This window comes from Crocuta crocuta, unplaced genomic scaffold, assembly GCF_008692635.1.
Source record: "Crocuta crocuta isolate KB4526 unplaced genomic scaffold, BGI_CrCroc_1.0 scaffold108, whole genome shotgun sequence".
Lineage (NCBI taxonomy): Eukaryota > Metazoa > Chordata > Mammalia > Carnivora > Hyaenidae > Crocuta > Crocuta crocuta.
In genome coordinates this window covers 10,059,757-10,079,751 of record NW_027532825.1, presented here as the reverse complement: position 1 = coordinate 10,079,751, position 19,995 = coordinate 10,059,757, and the positions used below count along the sequence as shown (strand labels likewise).

Here is a 19,995-nt window from a genome sequence, read left to right as displayed (position 1 = left end):
ACATGCGGCTTCCATCTGCCACTGGGACTTGACACCAACCTACAAAACTGACATTGTGAGAAATCGATAGACATAACTGTCAAAGATATTATACTTCTGTTTGTCACCCGCAGGTTGCTGCCTCCCTGAAGACCATCTCTAGCCACCACAGACAGAGCACGGCAGTAAGAAGGCTGGACATCTGTGAGTTCTACAATCTATCTACTATGAATGGGAGAGTCTCAGAAAAGAAGTTAAGACATCCTTTGTTTTGAGAACCAAGCCGGAGGTTATATGACATTTCTCTCTAGATCAAAAGAGCAGGCGTCTGGATATCGTCCTTTCAAAAACATAAACGAGAATGAAGTTTCACTGTCAAGGGCACAGAGCCTATTTGCACGTGGGGAGCCATGGCAGATGAGGAGGTGATTTGGCCCAAGGGAAGCATGGATGAGATGGGAGAAACGAGATCATGAGATGAGCAGGGCTGGGGCAGGAGAGGCAGGTGGAGGGTGGGACGGGGGCGGCGCTCACCACTGCCCCCTCCACTGGCTCCTCAGCCTGGGCGTCCAGTCCAGAGTCCAGCCCGACGGCAGGTGTGGCAACAGCAGGGGGCTCCTCTGCCTTCGGCTCTGTGGGTTGAGCCTGTTCAGATTCAGCCTTTGATTGTTTGTTTTCGGGTCAGAGGAAAAAGATTCAACACGTGAGTTGATAACATCACAGGATACTGGACAATTAAGACTTTCTTGGTCATCCTATAGGCAACTGGCTTCATTAAATCTGTGCTGTAAAAAAGGTCCCACATGTGACATCAGGAGCCCTTAACTGAAAAGCCTAGAAATGGACTCTTGTTAGGCTTCTCTTTGGCATCATCAAGCACTGTCACTTCCCCTGACGTCTGACAAAGACTTACCATTTTGGCTACTACTCGTTGTACTTACTTCCACCTTCATGATGTCTGTAAGAAATCCTAAAATGGTACTTCCCGCCATCTGGCAGAGACAGAGGGGATCCTAGGAGCTCCCTTCCTTTGCCAGTTGGAAGGAGGGAGAAAGAGCTCAGAGGTACTGGGTTCTAGGACTTTCTGGCTCTGATATGTGCTGCATTTCCAATGACCCAAAGTTGAAAGGTCACTCCAATATTCCAGTCAAAATGCATTCATCTGTATGACTAGGTCACCACGAAGCCATTGTGCCCCTCACTACCCTGGCTGGGAAGAGCAGACCCAGCTACCTGGCACGTAACCACCACAATCACAGATGCTTTGCTGCGTTGTGTATTCCCGTTCAGTTTCTTGTTCTGCTTTCTCCCACTCCCCAAACGAATTACTAGCAATCAGTCTCTTCATATAAGCTAATTCTGTCGGGGACCAGAGGATGGTATTCTCTGTGATACCAATTAGACTCTTCTAATTGTGTGGCCAAGAGTGAGGATCTTCCATCCCATGGTGATCTTGACACACAGACTTCCTCCTGGTGCCAATTATATGTGGCATCAAGCCTCTGGATCTCTTCACTCCAGACTTTGTTAGTTACAAAATTAGCACTATTAAGTAACAACAGGCCCTTAAGAACACCATAGCCAATGCATGTCACCATGGCTACTGAAAATGTTTTGCCATTTCCAATTCTGACTAATGTAAGCACGTTCATTCAGCTGCACGATCTCACTAAATGGGTGGCCATCGGAAGGCACATTGAGGTCCTTTTCCATCAGGACACTTCAAGTGTAAGAAAGTTGAAAAGTGTTTTCCTAGAGGAGTACGAAGTTTCCAATAAACGCTGTGATTGGGGAAATCAGTAACTTCAGTCAGACTCTTTCTCACCAGAAGCAACGGAGAGCCAGATCCCCTGTAATGTTCAGGGAGGCTGCTTCATATGACAAGTTTGATACGGAAGGGATGGGGAAGCTAGGCTGAGATTCCAGGAAATGAATGACGAACAGCTTTGTGCTGGATAAATACACAAAATATTTCTCTTGCGGCCCCTCCCCCAAATCCTCCATTGTGACTCATACCATGGTCACACACATAATAAAAAAGAAAGGACACTTTGGTAGATAAGTGTGCAGTGATTTGATATTTTTATGGGCTTTTATAACTTTTAAGGGGCGACCTGACACAATTTTTAAGAAAGAATGAGATAAAATTCACTCTAATATGCTTTCAAGAGTTTTTTATGGGAAAGATTTCACGTTTATTGTTCCAAAAGAATTATCTCTGTAATGGAGCAAGGTTTCATAGCAACCCTGAGCTTCTGTAAGCTCTCAGGATATGATCTTATGACTTTGGAAATCAAGGTAATTTGCTATGAGAGGACAATATCAAACTACCTACACAATAGGGACAGGAAGGGTAATTTGACAAAGCCCCAAGAAATCCATATGCAGATGGCACCCCCCGCCCCCAGCCCGTGGGCTGAGTCTACAAGGAGAAAGTCTGAAGCCAGATAAGGAACCAAGAGAAGTTTCCAAATATGAGTCAAGTAAATATATNTAAAAAATATATATAATTATAATACAAATATATTTTTATATAATATAATATAATATAAATATATATATATAAATAATGTAAAATGAAAAAACATTTGCATCAGAGTCTGGGTTTCTTGGAAGTCCAAAGAAACTCTAAAGCAAGGTAAGAATAAATAAGTGATCAGGTGTATGAGCTGACTTGCGTTTGCTTACTGACATCAGATAATCCAACAGGAACACAGTATGAAGGGGATGTAAGGTTGGTTATATCCCCACAAGTCACAACACCTCCCCTATATTATAATATCACACCAGATATTACAATATAGCTCTGCAACTTAACAACTTAAATTCTAGTTAGAGAAATATAACTCAGTGATGAGTAAGGATGAAACACGATAGCATGATTGCGCACATAAAATCAGCTACTCTAATTCAGAAACAGAAATCCCCTTCTATTCCTTCTAGGATCATGTAAAATTGTAAATATTTTATCAAGATGGAAGAAAAGCACAGGCAGACTGTAAACCACATCTCGTGGAAAAGTCTAAAATAGTCCTGGTCAGAGTTAGGCCCTGATTCTACCACTTATTTTCTACAAGATGCCTCCCTTAACAGACTTGCAAATGGGTTGATACCATGTTGTATTTAGGATCATTCGGTGATCATTTCCTATCTACTGCTGGAGTGGCAATCATTACACATTCTAAGGAGAAGGATACTCTAAATTTATTGGTGGCAGCAGGATGTCCCAATGGTTTAACTCCGAGACACAGAAATGGAATTCTTCCTTTAGAACAGAATGGTAAGTGCAGTCTCAGTGCACCCTAGTGCTCTAGTTTCTAGGACTCTAGTTTCTAGTATCCTCTGTCATAAGAGGGAAGGCAGGTCGCTGCAGAGGAAGGAGCTAGGTTGGGAGTGGGGTTAAGAGTCTAGTCACATTCTTGGGGCATCTGAGTGGCTCAGTCGTTTAAGCATCTGACTCTTGGTTTTGGCTCAGGTCACAATCTCACGATTTTGTGAGCTGAAGCCCCAAATGGTGCTCCGTGCTGGGAGCATGGAGCCTGTTAGGGATTCTCTGTCTCCCTCTCTCTCTGCCCCTCATGTGCTCATGTGCTCACTCTCGTTCTTTTGCTCTCAAAAATAAATAGATAAGCTTAAAAAAAAGAGTCTAGTCACATTCCAGTATGGTACTTGCCTTAGAGTCCTGCTTCTCCAAATTTGGGAAAGCTAATTTAGTGGGAACTGTAAGGGATATAGAGCTAACTGAGCCCTGAGCAAGGATTGCAGATTCAATAGAGTTTAAACTTATACTCAAGGGATGTCCTGTGGGCCATAAGATGCAGACTGGCGAGATGAGTAGTTGACTACGAACATCAACCTTCACCTTGTTCAGATGAGTCAATGGGCCAAACGTTGGGAACCTGTCCAGCTCCTGGGAAGACCCTATATAATCACAACTCAGTGGGAGAAGTGACTTTGCTAGGACTTCCGAGTTCCTCACACAGCCCAGCCAATGTTAGAAGCATCTGCAATGCTGGTCATGACAAAGCTCAGTGTCCCAATGGAAAGAAGGTGCGAGATGTCTGCTTCAGAGACTACATATCGAAAGAAGGGAAGAGCAGGAAATGGAAGCTTCTATAGCAAGCTGTGGGCAAGTAGGAAGATGTTTTGAAAAACTTAAAAACCACTGGATTCTATGGCTGGACTTCTGCATCAAAGTAATGGGTGTGAGTTTAATTATGACCCACTGCCTTTCTTTTTATTCCAGTATTTCTCCATTTTTCTTGACCCATTCACAGCCTATAATTAAGTCTCATCCTCCGGCATTGGTTTAACCCTTACTCCATCACTTGGGCTGAAAGTCACCAAGGAAAACGCCACAGAAGTCTCTCTGGCTCCATTATCAACACCAACATAATTTGTATTTTAAACGCTTAAATATTTGCAGGCCACACAGACGCCACCTCACCTGGTTACCCAAAAGCCAGAAAGTAGGACAATCTACAGACATGGCATTCCAGACGTCCTAGCCTTTTAAGAAATATCAAGGTAACCTTTAAGACAAACTTCCCAGAGCAGAATTCTTTACTTAGAAGTGAAATCATCTAAAAAGAAAAAATTTTATTCTACGTAAATCCAATTCTAAGCTTTCAATGTGAAAGCCAGGAGCTGGAGTTAATTACGGACCATTCTCATGGGAAAACCAGTGAGCTACAAATAACCCTTGTGAGTAAATTCTCAAAGTGCCCCAAGCTGCGCAGTGTACCATGGCCAAGTTCACTAGTGACATCACTCAAGCCTTCTTCACGCAACTTCACTTCACTAGGAAGCGGCTGGGGAAAAGGTTTCCCATGACAACTCCAACAACAATCTTGGAGGAATGTCCTCTCACACCGAGAGTAATTCGGTGTGCTCCTACTCACTCCCGAGCTAAGCTTTTTTTCCTACGTCCTCTAACAGCAATGAAGGGATCCTCTCTATACTGTGCATGACTTCTTTCTACAACTCAAAAAATGCAGGGAGGAGATGAGAGATGAGAAACGAAGTCGCTTCAGGCTCAAGAAGAAGCGAAGATCTATCTTGGAGCATGAATTCTCGAGGCAATTTTACTTTCAATCCCGTGGAAGAAGTTACACTCAGGTGGAAACGTCTGTGCCGTTGATAGATTTCATGGAAACCCATTAACTAGGAGACGTTTGTGTTTTGTTGGGATCACTTTGCCTTTATAAGTAGAAGCAACTAACACCTAAGACACTGTGAGATTTTTCAGAAGCCTTCCTTCCTATTTTCTAGAAAAGAAAGGGCTGCAGAAACCACATTCTGGATATTCAAGCTCTAGATTACCTAGAATGATCAACCCTAGCACATTCAGCAGAAAGTTAACAGCTTCCCCAAAACACACACCAAAGTCAACTTACCAAGTTACAGATCATGCTCTGGTCTGTCTGCATGGTGAATAATGACGTGTCCTGGGGCTGAACATTGGGGAGAAAATAAAGATGAAAAATTATGAAGGTTCCAGCTAATTTGCTTTAAAAAAAAAAAAAAGGACAAAGATACCATTTAAACCGGCTTCCATCAATTGTATCAATAAATACATTATAAAAGTTTTTAAAGTCTCCTTTTATTTTAAATCAGAAGAGCAGATACTGCAAAAACAATTTTAACAGTAGATGTTCTAAATTAAGTGTTATAAATGTAGGCTAGCATGATACCATATAATAATATAGTAAGAATCATTTAAAAACGGGCAGTGATTTCAGGGACATTTTCATTCCACAGCTTCTCTTATGGACATCTACATTGAATAGGAATTTAGTAGCTCTAAGGAGCACTTGGGTGGCTCAGTCAGTTGAGTATCTGACTTCAGCTCAGGTCATGATCTCATGGTTAGTGAGTTCGAGCCCCACATTGGGCTTGCTGCTGTCAGCACCTAAGCTTTCCGTGCAGAATCTGTCCCTCTCTCTTTCTGACCCTCCCTTGCTTATTCTCTCTCTCTTAAAAAAAAAACTTAAACATTTTTTTTTTTTTAATGGAAAAAAAAGATAGTAGCTCTAAACTGTAAGTTCACACTTTGTAAATGCTGGAAATTCAATCTTACTAAATGACCTAAGTGTGACTCCTATGGGCTAATAATGAACCATAACTTAAACATTTTATACCATGCATTCATTGACCTAAAAAATCAAGCTGGAATAAATCTAAGGGAACAGTGATCTCTAAGACAATATTCATCTCTGCTTATGCTGGTAGCCAGGCTTACAGCCAGCAGACAGAAGACCAGAAGTCTTGGTTAATCAGACCAGTTGAAGACCAAAAAAAAAGAAAAAGTACCTATAGAATTAGATATCAGCCCTTCCCAACAGAGAAGATGACACAGTGGCACTTGGTTAATGATGTTATATTGAGACAATTACCTCTGTTACCTCCAGAATCCAAACTAAGCCGTAAAGGGAATTTCATAAGACAAATTTAAAAAGGCATAAATCCCTGAGCATAAGAAGCATGAGAAGAAAGATTAAGAGCAACAAAACTGAAAAGCAGACGAATGCACAAGTAAGTTGGTGGGCCCAGAAAAAAATCTCTATCCTCAGGTGATGTAAGAAATGCCAAAAAAAGCAACCTGTTTTATTACTCAGAACTCCCAATGGATCAGGAATTAGAAACATGTGGCAGGGAGCCACCTGGGTGGCTCAGTCAGTTAAGTGTCTGACTTCGGCTCAGGTCATGATCTCGAGGTTTGTGAGTTTGAGCCCCGCATTAGGCTCTGTGCTGACAGCTCAGAGCTTGGAGCCTGCTTTGGATTCTGTCCCTCCCCATTCTTGCTATGTCTGTCCATCTCTCTCTCTCTCAAAAATAAATAAACATTAAAAATTTAAAAAAAAAAGAATTAGAAATGCAAGGACCAAGGGAAACAGAAGCTGGGTGGTGCTAAACGTGGGAACTGGCTAGAAGGCTAATAAAAAGTAACTGGACCTCGAGATCCTTTCATTGATCCACAAACCAAGTGATATCCCTGCACCCCAGCACAAGACTTGACGTTTTTGCAGAGGCTGAAACAGAGGGTGTCTGGACTAGGGAACACACAGGCAGCTTAGGCAAGTAGCAACCTTGAGTGAGATAAATACTGAGAGCAGGGACTCCATCACCCCACCCTCAACTTCTTTCCCAATCACCTCCTATTACAACCACCAGACAGGAGACAGAAGAGCTGGAAGTTTAATCAGCCCAAGAAAAATAAATGCCTGAAGAATTCACATCAGGGGTCAGACCACAGTAGATCACTGTAAAATTTCAGAAACAAGGGGTAAAAAAGAGATTCTACAAACTTCCGGAGAGAGAGAGTGGTATTGAAGGGGGCAGAAAGAGAAAGAAAGAGAGAGAGGAGTTTTCTTAAAAATATGGAAAATCAAAACAACAATAATTCCACACTTCCATACATTACCCCGGGTTCTTCACAAATAGGGGCACTTAATCCCCATCACCTATTTCCCCCAGCCCCCTGTCCATCTCCCCTCTGGTAACCATCAGTTTGTTCTCTACAGTTAAAAGTTTGTCTTGGTTTGTCATTCTCTCTCTCTCCCTCTCTTTTTTTATTCTTTTGCTCATTTGTTGTATTAAATTCCACATATGAGGGAAATCATATGGTATCTGTCTTTCTCTGACCGACTTACTTCACTTAGCATTATACTCTGTAACTCCATTCACATCATTGCAAATGGCAAGATTTCATTCTTTTTTATGGCTTGGTAATATTCCATTGTAAATAGAAAGACCACCTCTTTATCCGTTCACCTGAAACTAAGATAAGACTGTAGATTTACTAAATTTGAATTAAAATAAAAACTAGGACTACTGCCAGTCTTTCCCCAATAATTCTCAATACTTCGGTCTCTACGCAAATACAAACTCCTGCAAATTACAATTAAAATTCTGAAATAAGATACAGAATTTCTAGGAGTAGATGAAAATGATGTTGGCGAACCATTATAGTATTACACAAATAATGGTGAAGTCCAATTAAAGACCGGCTAATACATGAAGAAAGGGTCAACAAGGAAAACAACATGACAGATACTTGGAATGAGAATACAATTTAAATAATTATTCAAGATTAAGAAAGCCCCCTGGGAGAACTGATAAAACCTTCAAATATTAATTCAAGATCTATTTTTTTTAAGTTTTAAAAAATATTTATTTTTCAGAGAGAGGGAGTGAGCAGGGGAGGAGCAGAGAAAGAGGAAACACAGACTCCGAAGCAGCTCCAGGCTCTGAGCTGTCAACAGAGTCCCACGTGGGGCTCGAACTCACAAGCCGTACAATCATGACCTGAACCCAAGTAGGACGCTTAATCCGACTGAGCCACCCAGGCACCCCTCAAAATCTATTCTCGGAAAAATAAAAGACGCTGTGATCCTGCTATAAAAGTCAAACATGAAGTAAAGTTATTGTTTGTGAAATAGTTCTGTCGGAAAACGGTTTACTCAAAAAATTAGCATGGAGGGGCTCCTGGGTGGCTCAGTCGGTTAAGCGTCCGACTTCGGCTCAGGTCATGATCTCGTAGTTTGTGGGTTCAACCCCGCGTCGGGCTCTGTGCTGCCAGCTCAGAGCCTGGAGCCTGTTTCGGATTCTGTGTCTCCCTCTCTCTCTGACCCTCCCTGCTCACACGCTCTCTCTCGCTTGCTCTCTCTCTCTCTCAGAAATAAATAAAACATTTAAAAATTTTTTAAAAAATTAGCATGGAGTTTTCATGATAATGGTAATTTTATTAAATCTAAGATACGATTAAATTTTTAAAAAAAGAATCAAAACAAGTGTTCCTCGGTGGCGACACTGGGAGGTAGGAAAAAAGAATGGAGGGATGGCTTCAAAATTCTAAGGGAAAATATTATATTCTAATACAATATCCAATCCAAGCGACCATTCTGTACATAGACACAGACATTTGCAGACGTATAAGGTCACCAATGCATACTTCTCACGCACGCTTTTCTGAAAGCTACAGGAGGGTGTGCCTGAATTTGCGGATGCGGATGTGTCCCAGTAGGTGGCATTAAACCACAAATGAAGAGACCTGTGTCCAGAAAGGAAGGACTGACAGAAGGAAGAGGGGAGGGCAACCCCCCGGGCAGACACCCCAGGGGAGTCTGGGAAACAGCGGGGGCAGCAGGTGGAGCTAGAGAGAACCCAGTTCAGGCGGAGCAGCGGGAAGGAGAGGCGAGCAAATTCTTCGGGAAGAGGAGGCTGACTGAATGCTTTACGTTTGCCAACAAGAGGAGGGGAGATTTACAGAACTACAGAGCATGGGGCTGAATTAGCAAGAAGGACCTGAAACACTGAGCAAAGGAAAAGACCCTGCAATTATTTCCCCAAAGGAGAACAAAAGGTTGGCATGAAAGTAAGCGTAACCTTCATGGCTGGGGCGCTGAGAGCATTTACATCATTCTACTATTTATTACCNGGCGTCTGCAGGTATGTCAAGCCCGCCCCTTCCAGAGAGAGGAGTCTATAGATAATAGATGATAGACAACGCTTTAGAAACCACAAAGTAGCTTACAAACAAGTCATGCACACATATGCGGCTGAGATCAGAGAATCTGGTAAAAGGAGTAAAAGTATTTACCTCTAAGAAACCGGAAATGGAGGCGTGTGACAGTCTGAACTTTTTACATAAAACGCGATTATACAATTTGGTTGCTCTTTAAATGATGTGAATTTGTAACTGACAAGCACACAAGTGAAAGAAAAATGAGAAATGAGTAACAATTCTCATGCCCCGACCTTGTAAAGAGGTTTAGGCAGGTGAGGAGATACATTATCATCTCCCTTTGTGGCCGAGTGAACCTGCATTTGGAGGTGGGTCTGGGTGGACTTTATCATTTCATAGATAACATGGGGCAAAGTAAGCAAACCTTTAAATAGAGAAATTCTAAAGGCTAAAATGAGAAACTGTTCCTCTCTAATAATCTGAGACAAAGCATTCAGCACAGACTGGCCTCTGTGTGAAGTCCTCCCTCAAGAGGTTTTCAGAAATTATCCCAAGGGCTTGAGAGCCGGGTGGTCTGCCTTTTACATGGGTGACAAGTGCCCATCTGTTGGGTCGTATCAAGTGATGGGACAGTCCATCTTGTGGCTTCTTTTCCACAGATGCCCAAGGAAAATTCCGCCTTCCTCGACAGAGCCAGTCAATGGTTTCTTAGCCTCAAACAGCCCCTTCCTGAAGAAGGACTGAAGAGGTAAGGTTCTATGCAGTATGGCTCTTAGATGATTCCACGTAAAGGGGCTCCTAAAAACCATTTCTTTTTTCTAAAGACCCATCCCATTAGTTGAAAACAATCCTCTCTCTTCTTTTCTGACAGCTGAATCTAGTGGACCTCTTAGGTCAGGACAACCTCTAATTTCTAGCAGAGGAATCAGTATAATGGGCAGGCTAACAATATCAGTAGCTAGGACGGTCAGGAAGCACTTAGTACGTACGTACTACCTACCAAGGGTGCCTGCCAATTGTATGTCTCAGGGACTCTTCACCACAACCCTACAATACTGCCACTATCACTGCTTCCATTACCAAACTTGCAAGTGATAGGGTCAAGTATCGCACCGACGTGCTTAAACGTTATGCTACTCAAGTGACACCAAGGTCACTCATTCTCAAAGATGGATTGTGCAAGCAAATCGATCTCTTACCTGGGTGAATCCATTAAATGTACCACCGGAAGGCTAAACAGAAAGGGAAATCAATGTATGTTATTTTCTATCATTTTTGTGTGATCAGTAAATGTCCATCAGACAAGTCAGAAAGTAAAGACCACCACACCTTTTAAAATAATACAAAAGGTTGCTGTGCATGAGCGCGTTTAGGAAATGCAAAAGGCCGAACTGTATTATTTTAAATAGGCTGACAAAAAAAGAGATTGTTTTTACAATTATTGCCAGTGTATGGTTCAGTCAGTGCTAACCAAAGCCCACTTTCTCAATAATGAGAAAATGATTCCAGAGAAAAGCTAAAATAGACTAATTAGTTCCCAACACAACCATTCTGCTTTCTTTAAATTATTTTTTTGTCAACCTATTTGTGTTTGGTTTGCACAGATTTCAAGGAGATGAAGCAGGTCTCAGAGAAGACAGTGATGGATAATGAAGTAGGTGGGAAACATTAGGAAAAACAGAACCTACAGAAGTCTTTGGCTAGTCTATACTACATACTGGGGTTAAGTACCTCTTCTTTATCAGGCTCTATTTCTTGCTACAACAATCCATATCTCTGGTTAGCAATTTCATCTTCAGATAAATCTGAGTTGCTGATGTCATTGTCTTGGGGACCAGCGGGACTTTCAGTGCTAGCACCGTGGGAGGTTCCCAGAACCGACGGTCTAGCCATGTCTCGGCTTTGTTCCCAGCACTTAGCAATGACTTGTTCCCCACACACAGCTGCTGGTGAGTCCACCTCCAGCCCTGTCTTGCCTTCAACTGTATCTAAATGTTCCCAGCAACTGTCTAAGCCTCCCACATCTCTGATAGGCCAGTGGTTAACAGAATCAAGCCAACTGGCGAATCCACGAGTTTGGCCATCTGGTATACCAGAGAATTCCAATATATCCATATTATTCACTGCCGAATCCAAGCTTGGCTGCCAGATTTGACCTGGATCTGTTGCCCAAGAGTCTGTTTTCATAATACTTGGCAAGTTAATGGTAGGACTACAGTTCCCAGTCGCTGTACTTTCAGACCCCTCTATTAATGAGCCTTCTGCCTTACACAAACACCAATCTCTTCTGTTTGCATTAGTTCCCAGAGAACAATTAAGGTCTGTCCTAGACTGAGCTGCCACTTCATGTTTTACTGAGGAAACAACAGCCTGATCTTCATCCCTGTCAACCCCAGGAGTATGTAACACGGCCTCATGCTGACTTTCTTCTGCACCTGCACTGCCTTGTCCTGAGTGATGTATTATATCATGGTTAGGAGGGCCAATTAAATTTTTTCTTATGTCTTGTCTAGCTAAATCCCATCCCTCGGGGCTGGCATTTTCAATATTAGATACAGAATCGGTCTGGAGACACAGATTCAAAATGTCTGTGTGATGGGTGGGTTCAGCTCCAGAGCCTCCTCTACTTTCACAACTATTTATTACTACTGGATGCCCTTCATCTAGCGCTTGGTTTCTGTCACTAAATTCAGGTGCTGTATCTACTCTTTCCAGGTCTTTTTCTAACACATGAGTTGTATCAAAATACTCTGCATTGGTCTTTCCACTTTCCCCACAACTAGCTCTTAGATCGTTCCTCATTTCCTCTTTACTGATTTCTAACGTCTCCTGGTCTGGGTTTCCAATTGTCTTAACATCTACTAGCCTGTTTCCTGCACTGTCACCCACTTTCTCTTCAAATTCCTCTGTACCTTCTAGTGCCTTGATATCAATAGCTCCAGTGTCTACCTTTTCATATGTCTCCACACCTGCCCACATAGAATCTTCAGTCTTCTGTTTCTCTTCCTCTTCTTCTGATTCTTTAACATCTTCTGGACTTTCTTTGACCAGGCCACCAGTTTCTGTGGCTGCCATCTCCGAGTTGGGTAAGTCATGAGGCCACTCCATCTCCAGATAAGCAGCTGTGGCAAATTCAGCCTCAGGCACAGGCTCTGGGGACAGCTGTTCATTTCCGCCCAGAAGGGCTGGCCCCACAACAAGCTCACCCTGTTCAACTACAGGGTGCCAGGAAGCAGGAGGCATTCCAGTGGATAATCCCATGTCCTGCTCTGCTTCAGAGAGACATGAAGAGTCTTCCTGAGACCCACCTTGTGTAATTTCCTGGCTGACACTCTCTGTACTAGCATCAGGGCCCCAAATAAATGCACCTAGGTCAATTTGAGATCTTTGAGTTTCTTCGGCCAACCCACTGTCTGGAGTTTCCTCCATGATCAGGTTACACAGGGAAAGACTTTTTGAAGAGTCAGGCTTTAGAAGTATGCAGAATAGCAAAGGAAAAAAAAACACAACATAAGATGAAATAGATCATGGCAAGATTTGATGAGGAACACAAAGGTCTTCAGTAGGGTAGCACCAGTTAAAACTAGAGAGTAGTAAAATTAAAATTAAAATTAAATGGCTTAAGGTTAAATCTGCAATAGCAATGCCATGGAGAAAAAAAAAGCTCATTCTAGATAATATCCACGTATATAAGGCATATTAAAGGAAAAAAAAAATCCAGAATATTCTGAATATTTACCTACCGGCTGTACCAAGTCAGTGCTTGTCTGCATGAGTAAAAGAAGAAATAATCATCAATAATAATAATAATAATGATAAGGCAAAAGAAGAAAATTCTCTAGCATATTAAAATCCTGTGCTGTCAAGACTCAACATTCTCCTGAAAGCTGTGGCTTTTACTGGTTTGAGGTCAAAGTTTACAACTGGTTTTTTGATAGGGGTGAGTTTTGTTCCATTGCTGGTTAAGACATCACAGTTGAAACATGAAGAAAGCCTCCGCCATTTTCTAGTCAGCAAGGAGCTCTCCTGGCTATTACATAGCTTCTGCTTTAGCAGAACTCTGAGTTGCAAAGTTTTCAAATAAAGAAGCAAACTTGTGAAGACGAGAACAAGATCAGGCGCTAGCACCCACGAGAGGACACACGGGTCACGCGGTCTGTCACAGGACCAGAATGCATCTTCCCCAAACTCCTTCCACACTGGTGCCTCTGTGGTAGGGTTTGTGTGACCGCTCGGGCGATTCTCCTCATGTTCTTCCCGCCCCCACCCCCAAACTAGAAGCCTGGTCTGCACACAAATGACACTGAGGGATTGAAAGGGGCGAGGAATGCCAGTGATTTGGTCAAGGGAGGCACTGTTTTGCAATTTTGTCATCACTACCTTTGTTTTTTTTGTTTGTTTGTTTTTGTGTTTTTAGTTTTTAAAAAATGGTATTTAGTTTTGTGAGAGAGAGAGGGAGTGCGAACAGGGGAGGGGTGGAGACAGGGGGAGACACAGAATCCAAAGCAGGCTCCAGGCTCTGATCTGTCAACACAGAGTGCGTAGCAGGGTCCGAACCCATGAACTGTGAGATCATGACCTGAGCCGAAGTTGGATGCTCAAGTGATGGAGCGACCCAGGTGCCCCAAGTCACCACTACCCTTCTTAGCAGGTTTATCCTCTGAAATACTCAATGTTCCATCTAGATGATACCTTCCCCCTCACCATACCCTTTCTGGTGAGGGAAGGGAAACTGTATTATAACCCCAACTGAAGATGTGACACACTGGAATAATAAAACATGAGCACTGTCCTCTTGAGCTTCAAGAAAATTAACAGAGTTGCAGCTAGAATTCAAACATCCTGAACATCAGTCCATGAATCCCTTTTTGTGATTACACAAGCAAAGCCAGCTCACTATAAAAGATGTTTTCAGTCAACATTCTTTAGCTTTTCTCTTGAGAGTCTTCCAGGATGCTTCAAGGACCCTAAGTAGGGCAGTATAAACCCACTCCTGTGGAAGGGAAGGGGGCAGCCATCTTTCTGTCTCAAGGGAAGAGAGTGGCAATGTCATTTCAGAAGACTAGATCCATAAAGACCCAGATCTAGCAGACTTTCCTATTGCCGTCTCACTAAAAAAGAAGAAAAACAAGCCAGGGCACCTGGGTGCCTCAGCTGGTTGGGCGTCCAACTTCAGCTCAAATCATAATCTCGCCGTTCAGAGTTCGAGCCCTGCATCAGGCTCTGTGCTGACAGCTCAGAGCCTGGAGCCTGTTTTGGATTCTTTGTTTCCTTCTCTCTCTCTTTCCCTCCCCTACACACACACACACACACACACACACACACACACTCCCTCTCTCTCTCTCTCTCAAAAATAAATAAACTTATAAAAAAAAAAAAAAGAAGAAGAAGAAAAACACGAAACCAGAGTTGAGGTCTGAAGACCATGTGACCAGAGCTTTTCCAAGATGGGGCAGACATGATATCCTCAGGGATATGAGGCTCCATGTGGGTATGGCCACCTCCTAACTCCCCAACACACATGCCACCACCACAAAGCTCCATTTGCATCTTTTTTTTTCCCAACTCTTACTTCTGGAAGCGCCCATCCTTAGCCATCAGATTAACTGAATACATGCCATTAGTAGTAATAGCTACCTTTTATTGATATGTATGTACTGGATGTGGGGCTAAACTCTCTACAAATATTAACTACTGAATCCTCACGTGACCCTCTGAGGTAGGTGACATTGCCCTTATTTTAGAGATGAAAAAAAATTGAGGCCAAGAGAAGTTCGTAAGTTGCTTGAAGTCCTACTGTTACAAAAGGTAGAGTCTTGACTCAAATCCAGAGCTGTGTGGCTCTACAGCTCAAAATCTTGTTGACGAAGGTTCCTTATTACTGGAAATAATAGTGAGAAAAGGGTTCCTTGTGCAGAGTAGCGTGTCCCTTACGTTTGCTCACCCGCATTTTCTTCTATGCTATTTAAGAGCAATATAAAAAAGGTGCACATCCTTCACTCCATTTCCTGTAGCCACTCACGATGGGAAGGAGCATAAAAAGGCAGATCAGGAACACAGATTCTTGCTTATCCAGGAGTCTGGCACACTGACAGTCCTTTCTACACCACCGTTTCTAGGTGCTGGTAATACTTGGACCACCAGAGGGCTGATGACTGTGCTAGGAGACGACACGATCATTTAAAAACGTCTAGGTCTGGGGCACCTGGGTGGCTTAGTCGGTTAAGCATCTGACTTTCGCTTAGGTCATGATCTCGCGGTTCGTGGGTTCGAGCCCCACGTCGGGCTCTGTGCTGACAGCTCAGAGCCTGGAGCCTGTTTCAGTCTGTGACTCCCTCTCTCTCTGACCCTACCCTGCTCATGTTATCTCTCTCTCCTAGAAATAAATAAAATATTAAAAAAAAAAAAAAGTCTAGGTCTTCGGGGCATCTGGGTGGCTCAGTTGGTTGAACGTCTGATTCTTGATTTGGGCTCAGGTCATGATCTCCCACTTTGTGAAATGCACGGACAGTGTGGAGCCTGTTTGGGATTCTCTCTCTTCCTCACTGCCCCTCTGCTGCCTGTGTTCTTGCTCTCCTTCTCTCTCAAAATAAGTAAATAAACTTTAAAAAAAGTTCAGGGGCACCTGGGTGGCTCAGTCGGTTAAGCACCCGACTTTGGTCCAGGTCATGATCTCGCGGTTCATGAGTTCAAGCCCTGCAGAGGGCTCTGTGCTGACAGCTCGGAGTCTTTGCAATCTGTGACTCCCTTTCTCTCAGCCCCTCCCCAGCTCATCCTCTGTCTCTGTTTCTCAGAAAATAAATAAACATTAAAAAAAGTTTAGATCTTCCAATCACAGATGAATTATAATAAAATAAGGTTTCCAAATTTCTAGGGATTCAGGTACTTCAAAATACGAGCTCTCAAACCATAAAAAAAAAAGATACAAGCTCTCAGGACTCTTACCGTCCATAGATCCCAGGGCAATGTCTGAAAGCAAACAAACAAAAATATAGTCAGTATACAAATCGCAAGCATGTAAAAAATACTGACATAAATAGAAGCTCTAAAAATAAACATCTTTGAAACGTTTAATATAGTGCTATTCAACAGAACTTTCTTTGGTGGTGAGAATGTTCCAGATCTGTGCTATCCAACGTGTGAACACTAGTCCCAGGCAGCTTCGGAGCACTTGAGATGTGCTATGTAACAGAACCAAATTTTCAAATTTACATAATTTGATTTAATTTAAATTGGAATAGTCAAATGTGTCTTGTGGTGACTGCAGTGAACAGTAAGAGGCCAGTCAATCTGCTTTTCGCTATAGGGCTAAAAACTGTATCTGAAACATGATTAAAGTGCCTACTTTACTACACACACACACACACACACACACACACACACACACACACACACACACTTAAAATGAAGTACACGGTGTCCAGAGTGTAGTTTCTCATATCTTTGAGGAAATACAGATCTAATCGTTGCTATGACTTCCTCTCCTCCCCACTCTCCAAATTCAAGAGGATGCACTGACCAGTGTGATGGTAAATGAACCCCAGAAAAGTAGTTCTTTAGTATGTTGAATTAGATGAAAGCACAGCTCAATTACTAAAGAATCATGCAAATTAGCAGCGTGCCCCCTAAGACATAATGGATGAATTATGCTTACTACCAGCATTTTAATTATAAAGCTCACTGACCCCTCGGAAGGAATCCAGATGGCTCAAGTGACTGCCACCGTGCGTTTGGGACAGTGAGGGAGACCTCTCTCACCTCCTCTGGGACTGAGACCTGCTGCTAATGCCACGTCCCTTTCTGCCTTTGTCTGTGTGACTGGAGTCAGATCCGTGTTTACACACTTGTTTTGAATCTCTAAGTGAGTGGCAAATTAGAGCCTGGCACTCCCAAACGAGGAACATGGGAGTGTCCAGATGGGGCCACAGATGTCTCTGGACTGGAGGACAGGGGTCCTGTGGTTGTGAGGGAGCCCGGCCCCTGGGCGGTACTGCCCCGGCTGCCCCGCACCTCTGTGCAGCCTGGCTGGGTTGGCTCGGACCTGTCGAATGACTAACAAAGGAGGACAGAACGGATGCAGGGAAACCCCCCGTTACTCGTACTCGTATGCGGACTCCTTCTGCATCTAACACGCTCTTTCTGGTTATTCAGATGGCATGTGTTTTCTTGCTTCCCGGCCTCAGAAGAATCACAGCTCCTGAAAGCTACCCCATATCCCTGCCTCGTATCCCTGGCACAGGGTATTTTCTCCAAAGGAAAGCGGCAGAACGAAACGTCTTGGTTATCAGTCCTCAGCACCATGAAAGGATGTGTTAACTCGTACGGACACCGCGGTGATGGCAAGGTGAGCCGCTGCCGTGGCCGCAGCAAAACACCCATTTAAAGCCCAGGGGCAGGCGATGGTTAAGCGAGAACATTCAGAGCGAAGGGAAGAGAAGGCCCGCACACATCCAATGGCTTCTGTGTGTTTTGCTCTCTCAGCCTAAGACTGTTCTAGGTGAAAAGCAGATGTGATCAGAGCCAGCTCACAGCCTGACTCTGCAGTGAGGTGCCTCCGTCAGGGCAGCCACGGCAGTTCGTTACCCGGCCAGAGGGAGAACATGGGGGCACACAGAGCTCTTCCTAACTGCGGTGATGCATTTTCTTTGGAAGAAAAACTTTTGAAGATTTAACCAAGGCCATTAAAAAATATTATTTTTTTTAATGTTTATTTTTAAAAGAGAGAGAGACAGAGTGTGAGCAGGGGAGAGGCAGAGAGAGGGAAACACAGAATCTGAAGCAGGATCCAGGCTCTGAGCTATCAGCACAGAGCCCGACGCGGGGCTCAAACCCATGAACTACAAGATCATGACCTGAGCCGAAGTCAGATGCTTAACCAACTGAGCCACCCAGGCGTCCCTCAGTCATGGTTTTTTAATTCTGAAAGACTCTCTTAGTCCTAAACCCACACAAATTTCCATGATTTGTGGAATTTTTTAATCACGGATAGATATAAAAGAAGTTTCTCCCTTGATGCAAACTTGCAGACGGCCATGCTATGGGAGCTCATCCGCTGATCACAACGGCATGCTCTGGCCACGAGAGCAATGAATGCTGGTGGGTGAGACCCAGAGGTCCCGTGAATCCTGCACAATGAGGTCTACACAGTGAGAAAGCTCTTTCATGGAAGTATTCTGACTAATATGTACATTCATGTCCTGCTTAGCTGGCCCCCCAAGGCACAACCCTCAAACTTGCTGACAATCACTATGGTAGCATTTCCCGAAGTAGGTTTTAGAGAACATTCCAATGAATGTGAAGAAACTTTTATTCAAACAGATTTCTGTGGCCAAACAAATTTGGAAATCTCTAAGTTAAACAAGTCTAAACAGTTTTTTCTTTTAATGGCAGGACTTCCTGGAGCTTTTAATATTCTAATGCCTATCATGACTCTCCTAAAAGGGATTTAATAGGACTTTTTGAAACATTTATCTAAAAGACCCAATTTTTTTTTTTTTTTGCAAAGTACCTTTAAAGCCTCGTATCTGATCTGCTTGGTTACCTGCTTTACAAATCTCAGATTTGTATTGTTTCTATATTACAACCAGGAGGCCTTCAGAAATGTGATCACATTCTGGAATAAAGCACGGATTAGAGAGAGGCTTTACTTGTTGAAGTTCATACTGAGCGGACAGTGGTTTACTGTAAGGTGTCGAGAAGGCTTCAAGACTGGAAGAGTGAGCTAGGCCTCAATTTATAACTCGCCTTCCTTAGTTCATGCGAAGTATACCCCAGCATCTCTGGATCTGCCCAGATTCAAATGGAAGGCCCCAAGCACAGCAGAACGACTGACGTGGACAATTTCTGCTTAGCCAGACCTTGCGTTAACTTCCTCCCATGGGCATAGACGATCGTGAAGGAAGTCTACTGCAGAGGAATCATCCACAAGCCATTACAGCGCCCACCCCCAGCGCCCCTCTACGGGAGGACGCTGTGGCATCACTACCGAACGGAGGAAAGGTTGAGGGTGAGGACGATGAACAAGGGGAAGCGGGGTACACGAGTCCGGCTCCGCATCAAGCCATAGCCCAGATCACATGAGGGAAGCTCCTGCAACGTGGAGGGGGACAACGTCATCAAGTTCCAAGTGATGAAGACTGGAAAACACTTCCACTGGGGCACAATGTCAAGGCTATGTCTAACGTGCTGTAATCTCCCAAGCATGTGGAAGGAACGCAGAGGAAACACTGAGAAGGTAAGGCCAGGGCCAAAAGAAAGAGCTGCGTTTAGAGAAGCCATGAAATCTATCATTGAAATCTGAACACTCTGAGTGTAAAATGATACTAATAACAACAATTACTCTGAGATAGAGGATTTCTGGGCAGCTATACGTTCCAGTTTGGGATGTATGGTTATCCCAGCTCGATGGGTAGAGAGAGGGGATGGGAGGGGGAGGTTTGGAATGACAGGCATGGATAAGGTCTTCTTTCTACTCTTCCTTCCCATTAGGAAATGTCTGTCAACCCAAAAGAAAATAGTCATTTGAAACGGACAGTCATCTGAAAGGCATC

The 19,995-nt window shown here is 43.4% G+C and overlaps 1 protein-coding gene across 1 annotated transcript in view; it reads right to left on the bottom strand.

Moving 5' to 3' along the window:
• Window positions 1-19,995, bottom strand: part of AMPH (amphiphysin) — a 137,159-nt gene that overhangs the window by 26,637 nt on the left and 90,527 nt on the right. Inside the window, exons 13-17 of the mRNA XM_077781160.1 lie at window positions 16,391-16,414; window positions 13,189-13,212; window positions 10,645-10,677; window positions 5,376-5,432; window positions 514-639 (exon numbers count right to left, since the gene is read on the bottom strand). Coding sequence (XP_077637286.1) covers window positions 514-639; window positions 5,376-5,432; window positions 10,645-10,677; window positions 13,189-13,212; window positions 16,391-16,414 — 264 coding nt within the window. The remainder of the gene's footprint in view (window positions 1-513; window positions 640-5,375; window positions 5,433-10,644; window positions 10,678-13,188; window positions 13,213-16,390; window positions 16,415-19,995) is intronic.